General features: G+C 41.2%; 1 protein-coding gene across 6 annotated transcripts in view; it reads left to right on the top strand.

The window, feature by feature from the left end:
- The window catches only part of neb (nebulin), a 365,351-nt gene that overhangs the window by 251,672 nt on the left and 101,361 nt on the right, over window positions 1-12,318 (top strand). For all 6 annotated transcript variants that reach the window (XM_063048565.1, XM_063048566.1, XM_063048567.1 and 3 more), the window contains exons 112-118: window positions 4-108; window positions 3,483-3,587; window positions 5,674-5,778; window positions 6,429-6,533; window positions 9,845-9,949; window positions 11,328-11,432; window positions 12,198-12,305. In XM_063048565.1, the coding sequence (XP_062904635.1) occupies window positions 4-108; window positions 3,483-3,587; window positions 5,674-5,778; window positions 6,429-6,533; window positions 9,845-9,949; window positions 11,328-11,432; window positions 12,198-12,305 (738 nt within the window). The remainder of the gene's footprint in view (window positions 1-3; window positions 109-3,482; window positions 3,588-5,673; window positions 5,779-6,428; window positions 6,534-9,844; window positions 9,950-11,327; window positions 11,433-12,197; window positions 12,306-12,318) is intronic.

Raw genomic sequence — 12,318 nt, forward strand, 5'->3', positions numbered from 1 at the left:
AAGTTACGGTACAAGGAAGCCTTTGAGCATTCTAAAGGGCGGTGCACAACAGTGAAAGATGCTCTGAACATCATCTACCATCGCAAGGTCACGGATGATATCAGTGAGGTAATGTTGGCATGTTTTGAGTGGATGGTGTCTTCTGATTTTTTTTTGTTTTAAAGGTCATATTGAATCAGTATGTTAAATGGAATAGTGGCCTTGTTTGAAGAAAAAGCCAAAAGAACCAGTTGTTTTATTTTAGTTAGCGATCGGGCCCTTATAACTCAACAAGCCTGCCCAGCCCACTCACACCCACGTAACTTACTAATCTGCATGCCTATGGGATGTGGGAAACCTCTGTAGTCACAGAGAGATCGTACAAACTCCTTACAGACTGCAGCAGACTTGAAGCCATGTCATGGTCCCTGTGTGGCACTAACTGCTGCGCTCCTGTGTTACCCATATGGCAGTGATGTTCATTTCAGTACTGGCTCTTGCCTGTGGAGAAAAGAGTATCACCAACTTTACATCAGCATCTGAATGCATGTCTGAGATCAGGAGCGCACCCTGGAGACCCGTCTATTTAATTATCAAGATATTTGGGTTTCATCATTTATTTATTGAGATACAGCCTGGAATAGGCCCTTACGCCCCTTCGAGCCACCCAACTCAGCAACCCCCAATTTAACCCTCGCCTAATCAGGGGACAATTTACAATGACCAATTAACTTACTAACTGCTACATCTTTGAGCAGTGGGAGTAAAACCCCTCACTTCATGAGAAGAATGCCACAAAGAGTGGGGAGGGAGAGCCAGGTGATCCTCTGAGCAGTTTTTATTGTCCTCTGTAGGGCCCTGTGGCCCGATGCCTTGCAGCCTCCGTATCACACGATGATGCAGCCAGGCAGGACACTCTCAATGGTGCTCCTGTAGAAAGTTGTTAGAATGGAGTAAGGAGCCATGCACAATTCAATCCCCCTCTGAAAGCGTAGACACCTGCTGTGCCTTCTTGACTAGTGAGGAGCTGTTGAGCAACCAGGTCAGGTGCACACCAAGGAACTTTGTGCTCTTCACTCTCTCCACGGCAGAGCCATTGATGAGCAGCGGAGAATGGTCAGCCTGTGTCATCCTGAAGTTCACAATCATCTCTTTTGTGTTGTCCACATTGAAACTCAGGTTGTTGTTTTCACACCATTTAACAAGTCTGTCTTCCACCTCTCTGTTGCTGATGAGGCCAACCACTGTCGTATCATTACTGAAGTTGGTGATGTGGTTTGAACTGAATCTGGCAGTACAGTCCTATCCTGAGGCAGCAGACTGAGCACGCAGCCCCGGGGTGGGGGAGAGGGGGCCGCAGTACTCAGCATGATGCAGTTTGAGATCCTGTTGCCAACTAAAGCTGACTGTCAAGAAGTCCAAGATCCGGTTAAAGGGAGGGGTGATGAGTCCCAACGAGGTCAGTTTACCTTCCTGTCTCTGAGGAGTGATCACATTAAACTCTGAACTGAAGTCGATGAAAAACAAGGCATTGTTTTCAAGGACAGACTGGAAGGCTGAGGTTATGGCATCCTTAGTGGACCAGTTTGAGCAGTAGGCAAACTGGGAAGGGTCCAATGTAGCTGGAAGGTGGGATTTTATATGATCCATTACCAGCTGTTCAAAGCACTTCATGATTGTTGAAGTCAGTGCTACAGGGCGGTAATCACGTAGGCCAGCTACTGTTCTCTCTTGGGGACCAGAATGATGGTGGCTGCAGGGACAGTGGACAGTTTCAGAGAGATATTAAAGATGTCCGTTAAGACCTCTGTTAGCTGGGCCTCACAGTCCCTCAGTACCTGACCAAGTATATTGTCCTGTCCTGCAGCTTTGTGTAGGTTTACCCTGGCAAGATAAAGATTTGGAGACAAAATATAGCTTTTCTTAAAATAATTATAAAATCACATGCATATATGTAGATACAGATCGTATAAATATTTCTTACTTCATAAAGTATGGTAGCATAACTGTTCAGGCAATGCCATTACAGCTGGGGGTGTTGGAGTTCAGAGTTCAACTCTGAGTGAACCTCTTATTTGCCATCTTACCTTAGGAAGCAGGGAGGTAATATTGATAAATTGACAGTTGTGTAATTGAAATTAAATCAGCAAGTGGTTTCCAAGCCTGTTGCTTCCATATCACTTGCAAATTCGTCTTAAATGCCCCTCCAAATAAAACATAATCATGCATTTGAAATATATTATTCCCTCTTCATCGTAGCTGGGTCTAACTCCTGGAACTCCTTGCCATTCTGCAGAGTGGAGGGGATTTCCCATAACTTTTTGTTTACAATTTCCCTAGCATTCCTCCAAACAGATCTTACAACATAGTTGAAAGAATTTGCATAATGCAGTCAGAGTGAATCTCTTATATGCCATCTTGCCATCAGGACAAGAGCATTAGGTATCACACCACCAGGTTCAGGAGCAGTTATTCCCCTTCAACCATCCTGAATCAGTGTGGATAACTTCACTCACCTCAACTCTGAACTGATTCTACAACCTACAGACTCACTTTCAAGGGACTCTACAACTCATGTTCTCAGTATTATTTATTTATTTGCTCAGTTTGTCTTCTTTTGCACATTTGTTGTCTGTCAGTCTTTGTGTGTAGTTTTACATTGATTCTATTGTATTTTATTTGTTTTACTGTGAACACCTGAAAGAAGATGATTCTTAAGGTAGTATATGGTGACATATACATAGTTTTAAAATAAATTTCAAAGTTCAAAGTAAATTTGTTATCAGCATACATGTATATCACCATCTACACTCCTGAGATTTATTTTTTTGTGGGCATGCTCAGCAAATTCAAGAAACACAATAGAACCAATGAAAGACTACACCCAATAGGACAAGCAACCAATGTGCAAAAGACAACAAACTGCAAATGCAAAGAGAAAAAAAAACAATACTAATAAATAAACAATAAATATTGAGAACATGAGATGAAGAGTCCTTGAAAGTGAATCCATAGTTTGTGGGAACAATACGGTGATTGGGGTGAGTGAAGTTACTCCCGCTGGTTCAGGAGCCTGATGGTTGAGGGATAGTAGCCATTCCTGAACCTGGTGGTGAGAGTCCTGAGGCTCCTGTACCTTCTTGATGGCAGCAGTGAGAAAAGAGCATGACCTGGATGGTGGGGGTCCCTGATGATGGATGCTGCTTTCCTATGACAGTGTTTCATGTAGATGTGCTCAATGGTAGGGAGGGCTTTGCCTGTGATGGGAGCAAGAGTGAGGAATAGATGAAGAGGGAAGGGTTGGGAACATTACCAGAAGTTAGTGAAATCCTGTTTCTTGTGTTCTTACACAAAAGACTCGAAACATTATCCAATATGGGCATTCATGAAGAAAACAAGATGGCCACATTAGAAAAAGTCAGATCCCTTACTCCCTGGGCAGACTGTTTCCTAACTTATTTATTTTTCTCTGGATAATGGCATTTTCCTTCTGTTGATCCCAGGTGAAATACAGGGAGAAGTATAACCAACAGCTGGGGCTGTGGAGATCAATTGCTGATCTACCCGAGCATTTCCATCACAAGATTGTGACTGAAGCGATCAGCGATGTGAGTCTCTTGTTTCAGTTGTATATCGATTTCACCAGAAAATGTAATGGTCATAGCAATCTCAGAGTGATAGTTTTAATCAGCACCTTAAATGATGCACAGTTGGATAATGTGAAAAATAATACTTAGAGACAAACTAGTATTTTAAGGAATGTAGTAAAATGTATTCAAAGTAAGTGTTGGTTTAAAACAGGGTCTCCCAACCTTCCTTATGCCATGGACCAATACTACTAAGCAAGGGGTCTGTGGACTTCAGGTTCAGAACTCCTGGTTTAAAACAATAATTTCATTAGATATTTTCCTTCTCTTGGATGTACTAAATATACAAAAATGCTGAGATCATGCCATCAAATTTCAAAAATAGAATTCAGCATTTATACATCATATGACACATACAACTAGATTCTTACACTGGTATTTTTTGATTTTCCACTCAATATGTGTCACAATAACATTTTAAAACATCTTTATGATGTTCATATCTATAAATCTTGAAGGAACCATATATATTTGCTTGATAAAAATATTATTTGTATTGTATCTTGTCTCTCTCCTGCCTCTAAAACTTTTGATTGGGTTCAATTCATATCCATGAGATTATTATTAATCTGTAAGACTGGAAAGTGTACAAAACTGTTTATCTATCTCTTTCTCTCTCTCTTTTCTGCTTTCTCTCTTTCTTTCATTCTCTCTCATTCTCTCCCCCTCTCAGAAACATTTTTGAAAGCAAACAGGTGATCTTACTCATTCATGTCAAATGGGTCTTCATTCTGATCTGAATCTGAAATGGTTGATTTATGCACCATTTACTCACAAGACATTTCTCTCAGAATAATAATAGACGATAAGACATAGGAGCAGAATTAGACCATACAGCGCATTAAGTTTGCTTTTCATCATAGCTGATTTATTTTCCCTCTCAACCTCATTCTCCTGTAACCTTACTAATCAAGAACATATCAACCTCTGCTTTAAATATACATAGTGATTTGACCTCCACAGCTGTGTGCGGCAATGAATTCCACATATTCGCCACCCTCTGACTGAAGAAATCCCTCCTCATCTCTGCTCTAAAGAGGTGCCCTTGTGTTCTGTGCCTTCTGGTCCTAGACTCTTCCATTAATGGAAACATCTCCACTCTAGGCCTTTCAATATTCGGTAGGTTTCAATGATTCCCCACCCCCCACCCCACCCCCGATTCTTCTAAACTCCGGTGAGTACAGGCCTAGAACCATCAAACACTCCACATACATTAACATTTTCATTCCCGGAATCATTCTCGTAAACCTCCTCTGTACCCTGTCCAACGTCAACATTTCCTTTCTTAGAAATGAGGGCCAAACCTGTCACAATACCCCAAAAGTGGTTGACTAATGCCTTCTAAAGCCTCAACATTATATCCTTGCTTTTATATTCTAATCCTCTCAAAATGAATGCTAACATTGCATTTGCCTTCCTACCACCTACTCAACCTACAAGTTAACCTTTAGGGAATCCAAAGTCGACACCCAAGTCACTTTGTATCTACAATTTCTGAAGCACTCCCGCTTAGTAAATAGTCTTCGCCTTTATTTCTTCTACCAAGGTGCATGACTGTACACTTCCCGACACTGTATTCCATTTGCCACTTCTTTGTCCATTTTCAGAATCTGTCCACATCCTTGTGCAGACTCCCTGCTTCCACAATACTACCTGCATCTTCCCTCTCTTTGTATCATCTGCAAACTTGGCCACAAAGCCATCAATTCTATCATCTAGATTGTTCTCATATAATGTAAATAGTAGTAGGTTCAATACTGACCCCGGCGGAACACCACTAGTTACCAGCAGCCAACAAGAAGAGGCCCACTTTATTCCCATTCTTTGCCTTCTGCCAATCAGCTAATTGTTTGTCCATACTGGTACCTTTCCTGTTATGCTATCAGCTCTTGGCTATTTTAGCAACTTCACATGTGGCACCTTGTCAAAGACCTTCTGAAAGTTCAACTAAACAGCATCAACTGACTGTCCTTTGTCAAATCTGCCTGTTAGTTCCTCAAAGAATTCCAATAATTGTTACTTCTAATAATTGTTTCTTCTCAACCAGGTGAAATATAAGGAAGACTTGCAATGGTTGAAAGGAATTGGGTGTTATGCATGGGACACTCCTGATCTGATGCTGGCAGAGAAGAACAAGGTGCTCTACAGCCAGGTAAGGCTAATATATTTACATGAACAAATTTTGGTTATTTATTTAATTGAGATACAGCACGGAATAGGCCTTTCCGGTCCTTTGAGCTGCGCTGCCCAGCGACCCTCAATTTAGCCCTTCCCTTTGCTAGCCTGCAGGTCACCTTTGGACATGTGCCTTCTTCTGGGCAGTGTCTTTACAAGACAGGTGACCCCAGCCATTACCAATACTCTTCAGAGATTGTCTGCCTGGCGTCAGTGGTTACATAACCAGAACTTGTGATATGCACCAGTTACTCATGCGACCATCCACCACTGCTCCCGCGGCTTCACATGAGCCTGATCGGCGGAGGAGGGGGGAGGTTGAGTGGGGTGCTAAGCAGGTGCTATACCTTACCCAAGGGTGATCTGCAGGCTAGCGGAGGGAAGGAGTGCCTTACACTTCCTTTGGTTGAGACGTATCTCCTCCCCGCCACCTGCGCTTGTTGTTTAAGTAATGGAAAATACCTATTATCCTTGAAAGGAACACATAGGTTTTACTAATTCCAGATGTAAAATGCATACTGAATTACAATTTGTTTGCCAAGTATAAATAAATATCTTGATCTTTCATTCTGTTACAATATTTATTTTACTATGCCAGTGACAAATTTAAAATATACTTTCTTGCAGCACAAATACCAGGAATCTGTCGCAAAACTCCGAAACAACTTCAAGTACACTGCAGATACTCCACACATCAGGCACGCGAAGGAGGCAATGGCCATTTTAGATGAGGTATGTGATGTTGAGGAGGGTATGCTTATGATACTTACTGATGTTATAGGTGACCAACATTGTGACCCTAGGGCCACGTGGAGCCCCAATGACTGAATCATGGGAGCCTTGATATCTCCGTTCATATTGCACTGATGTCTCTCGCTGATATGAACTATTTGAGGGCCTAGAGATACTTTTTTTAATCTTCCTAATTCTCATGCCTCAAATAACCACTGGCAAATGTCACTCAACCTTTTGTCATCTTTGTAGTTTACATTTATAGCTTAACTAATCATTTTCTTCTTTTATTTGCGACTTTTTTGAACTGCTGCACAGAGGAACCAAGAGGTTATTTTAAGGTAAAATTCTGGTTTTAAAAAAATGAACTTTTCTCACCTCAAGAGAGAAAATGTGTTTCCTTAAAGCAGTTCATTCAAATTTGACCAAAGACTTTTTAACTTCTAGTAGTTTCCTTTATAAACTGGTGGGTCAAGGGACCTGTCTCCATACTGTTTGCTCCTATACATAAATATAGGCACTTTTCATACTCTTTGGCTCTATGAATCTATGAGACGGTGAACAACTAATATTTACAATATCAGTTATGCAAAATTTTAAGATTTAGCTGTAATATTGGCTTATTCATGATGGTATCATTACAAGTGAATGGACAAGACATTGAACAGGTGCGAAAGTTTGATTATCTTGGCAGTTGTCTGACAGATGACGGGAGATGTGAAGTTGAGATCAGAAAGAGAATAGGTATGGCTAATACCCAGTTCATGAAGCTAAAAGATCTACTATGCACTCAGAAGGTCGACATCCAAAGTAGAATCCATTTCCTCGAGTGTTACGTATGGTCAGTACTGAAGTATGGATCAGAAACATAGACCCTGAAGAAGGATGACATGAAACGAATTAATGCTTTTGAAATGTGGTGCTATCGACGAATGTTGAAGATCAGCTGGGTAGAGAAAGTTTCAAATGAGAAGGTTTTGTCCAAAGTTGATAGACCACGGATACTGCTGGAGAATATCATGACGTTAAAAGTTTCTTATTGTGAACACGTTACGCGAAGAGATAACATCTTGTCGGACTTGCTATGTGGAAAGGTGGAGGGAAAGAAAGGAAGAGGAAGGCAAAGAACAACGTGACTGGATAACATCAAGGATTGGACCAAGCTGGACAAGACTAGGGATGTTGTGGACAAGTGTCGGGACAGAGCGGCGTGGAGGAAAATTGTCCGCCAGCTGGAAATTCCAGATGCGACCTAACGATGATTGGCTAAACTGTTGTAAAGAGTCAACAGCACAGCTTTAGTGGAAATAAGATGAGGATTTGATTCTTTGAGTTCAGGTAACTAGAAGGAAGTTTTCTGGAGTCTTTTTTAGCCCAGATATCAACGCTTTGACCTTTTGAATCAAAGTAAAATTTCCTGAGGACACAGGTATAGAATTCTCAATAATATGTGCCAGAGGCTCATAGATGAGGCTGATTGTGTTGGGGCCTGTGTTTCCAAATTTTAGTTTCACTGATCTGATATGTCTGAATTTGGAAATGGAATATAAATTGCAACTATATCTGTCTATCAGCCTACACAAAACGCTGGAGAAACTCAGCAGATCAGGCAAGTGAATAAACTGTTGATGTATCGGGTTGAGGCCCTTCTCCAGGACAGAAAAGGAAGGGGGAGGATGCCAAAATAAAATGGTGGGTGGGGAGTGGGGGGAGAGGATAGTTGGGAGTTGATAGTTGAAGCCAGGTGGGTAGGAAAGGTAAAGGGCTGGAGAAGAAGGAACCTGATAGGAGAGGAATGTAGACCATAGGAGAAAGGCAAGAAGGAGGGGCACCAGAAGGAAGTAATGGGCAGGTGAGGAGGAGAGGTAAAAGGTCAGAGTGGGGAATAGAGGAAGAGGAAAGGGAGAGGTAAAAATTACCGAAAGGAGAAATCAATGTTCATGCCACCAGGTTGGAGGCTACCTAAACGGAATATGAAGTCTTGCTCCTTCACCCTGTGAGAGCTCATCGTGACAAAAGGGAATTTCAAGGACCAACATGTCAGGACAGGAATAGAGAAAGGAATTAAAATGGTTGGAAACAGGAAGCGGGATTAAAAGGGTGGGCTGCTGGGAAATTCTGCTTTTGGCAGATGGAGCAGAGATGCTCGACGAAGCAGTTCTCACCAATGTAGAGGAGGAAGCATCAGGAGCACTGGATACAATAAACATCCCCAAGAGAATCACAGGTGAAGTGTTGCCTCACCTCTAAGGACTGTTTAGGCCCCTGAATGGAGGTGAGGGAGGAGGTGAATGGGTAGGTGTAACATTTCTGTCTCTTACCTGGAAGGAGATGAGTGGCGAGGGACAAATGGTCAAGAGAATCATGAAGGGAGTGATCCCTGAGGAAAGTGGAGAGCGGGGTGAGATAAAGATAATGTTTGATGGTAGGATCCCATTGAAGTTGACAGACGTTGTAAAGATTGATGTGTTAGATGCGGAGTCTCATGGGGTGATAGGTGAGGACAAGAGGAACTCTATCCCTCTAACTGAGTGTCTCATACAGTCAATCTGTGTATGTTGGCTTCGTACAAGTGACTATGAACACTTTTCTTCTTCAGACTTGTCCTGGAGTCAGAGAATAGAGCATATAATTTTTATGCCCTTGTTTCTCTCTTATTTCAGGAAATGTGATGATCGGTGTTTTAAGTAAGTCTAGCATTTCTCTGGAAAGAAAAAGAGTATTTCTGCAAAATAGAAACAGGAGCAGGTCCTTTGTCTCTTGTGTCTCCTCCACCATTCAGGGGTGATCTATTATCCCACTTTCACTTTCCTTTCACTAACACCACAAATCTGAATCCTTCAATATCTTTAAATTACTGATTTGCTTATTGAATATTCTCAGTGACTGAACCTCTACAGCCCTTTGTACTGTCACTAAATTCTGTGCTGAGATGTCTTTTCCCTCACTTCAGTCCCCTGTGCTTCTTGTTAGGACAGTGTGGCTACTTGTTCAAGCCAACCCAGCATAAGGAATCAACAAGGGAGCATCTCCCCTATCCAAACTCTCTCAAAATTTTTGTGCATTTCACTGACAGACTTCGTATTATACCCCAAATCCTGGATAATCCTACAAAACCTTCTAGCAAAAAGTTCAGACTGACTAGCAGTTAAGTACTTTATGTAGAAGTTGTATTTGAATGTTGGCCTTACTTTGTTGGGTTGACCTTTATTAGCCTGTGAGGGTCTTTTTACTAACAGAGTTCTAGGTAATTTACTTGAATTATTTAATGTAATACCATCATTTGATTGCATGTGCATTTTTTTTTACAGAAAACATACAAATCTGAGGCCAAGCTCAAACTGAGACGAGGATGTAATGAACCTTTGCGTCCCGAGATACTGACTGCCAAGTACAATACGGTGTTGGGAAGCCAGGTAAAACTATTGTTTTTGTAAAATGCTTCTTGCTTCTGTTCATTCCTTAATTATATAAACTTATAAAACAGAAGTACTACTATTCCAATTCTTTAATTGCAATTCCTTAATACTGGGAAAGGGAGGTCAAATAGTAGTCATTAACAATTAGCATCCTCAACTTTCTGTGCTTTGAGTTTTAGATAGAATGCATGCTCAAATAGAATATTGTCACAAAAATACATTTACAGGTATTAAGAATTTGGGCTTTGGTGTATTGGTCAGGGTAGCGTGCTACATGCAAAAAAAATTCAACGATTATAAATAATAAAGAATTATATAAAAAAATAAAGCTAGAGGACAAAGGACAGATATGGAATAGAATGTGCTTAGATACATAAATACCTGTATGTATTTACAATGTAAACAGCGTTATAAAAAGTGGTTTGAAGTGTCTATAGTGTAATGAGTGACTGGGGTAACAGATAGAGGGGATGGGGGATGGTAGATAACTGGAACAGTTGATCAGATTAAACTCAAACAACAGGAATTCTGCAGATGCTGGAAATTCAAGCAACACACATCAAAGTTGCTGGTGAACGCAGCAGGCCAGGCAGCATCTGTAGGAAGAGGTGCAGTCGACGTTTCAGGCCGAGACCCTGACGAAGGGTCTCGGCCTGAAACGTCGACTGCACCTCTTCCTACAGATGCTGCCTGGCCTGCTGCGTTCACCAGCAACTTTGATGTGTGTTGATCAGATTAAACTGCCTGGGGGAAGAAGCTTTTAAGATAGCATGCAGTTTTTGTTTTAATAACCCTATAGTGCTTTCCAGAAGAGAGCTTTTGGAACTTCTTTCACAATGCCAAGGAATAAGCAGTGCAAGCTGGGCTACAAATATTGCTAGTTCATAAAGAGGTATTTAAATTTATGAGGAGGATAGATAGAGTTGATGTGGATAGGCTTTTTCCATTGAGAGTGGGGGAGATTCAAACAAGAGGACATGAGTTGAGAGTTAAAAGGCAAAAGTTTAGGGGTAACATGAGTGGGAACTTCTTTACTCAGAGAGTGGTAGCTGTGTGGAACGAGCTTCCAGCAGAAGTGGTTGAGGCAGGTTCAATGTTGTCATTTAAAGTTAAATTGGATATATATATATGGACAGGAAAGGAATGGAGGGTTATGGGCTGAGTGCAGGTCAGTGGGACTAGGTGAGAGTAAGCGTTCAGCACGAACTAGAAGGGCCGAGATGGCCTGTTTCCATGCTGTAATTATTATATGGTTATAATTCACAGGGAATCACTTTTTTTCCATAACCTGCTAGCTTCTTTGCTCTTGATTAAACACGTGCATTGGATTTGTGTCTGCTGTTCCACATTAACCCTGTGCTTTCCTTGTGTACAGTGGAACTACAAGAAGAACTACGAAAAGACAAAAGACAAATATACATCCATTCTGGACACTCCCATCAACATCCGAACTAAAAAAGCGACCAATTTGATCAGTGATGTGAGTTGTCTACTTTTCATGCAGTCAATACAGTTTTTGTAACTCATAACCTTGCCATTATATCACTATTTCATAGGTCTATTATTTCTATCTGGTTTACCAATGTTAATTTATTCTTCAGACTTGCCAATTTTGCATGGTATTTTAAAATTTAGTTATTCTAATTTCTGCAAATAAATTAGTATGACAAACATCTTGGAGATATTTGTTTGTTCATTATGTTTCATGTGGTATGACACAGTTGATCATGGTCTTTCCATGACCATGATTGCTCTTGACAAATTTTCCTACAGAAGTAGTTTGCTACTTTCTTCTTATGGGCAGCATCTTTCCAAGGCAGGTAACCCCAGCCATTATCAATACTCTTCAGTGATTGTCAGCGGTCGCATAACCAGGACTTGTGACGTGCACCAGCTGCTCATTCACCACCTGCTCCCGTGGCTTCACGTGACTCTGAACAGAGGGTGGGCGGTTGGCTAAGCAGGTGCTACACCTTGCCCAAGGGTGACCTGCAGGCTAGCGGAGGGAAGGAGCGCCTTACACCTCCTTTGCTACAGACGTATCTCTACCCCACCACCTATTGGATGTATAGCATCGCAATTGAATGAATGGATTATTTTATACATGGGAAAATATACATACTTCCCTGAATTTCTAAGATGTGGAGCCAAGGAAGAGTGTAGAGTCTTCTGTAATTCAGGTAAAGAATTTTCATCCTAATCACAATTTTATTTTAAAACTTACCATTTCCTTTTGCATTTATAGATAAAGTATAAACTGGAACACATCCAGAATATACCCAAGGGATATACCTCTATCCACGATACGCCAATGCTGCTACACATGCAGAAGGTGAAGGACAGAATCAGTGCTGTAAGTATCTGCA

This window comes from Mobula hypostoma, chromosome 5 (assembly GCF_963921235.1).
Source record: "Mobula hypostoma chromosome 5, sMobHyp1.1, whole genome shotgun sequence".
Lineage (NCBI taxonomy): Eukaryota > Metazoa > Chordata > Chondrichthyes > Myliobatiformes > Myliobatidae > Mobula > Mobula hypostoma.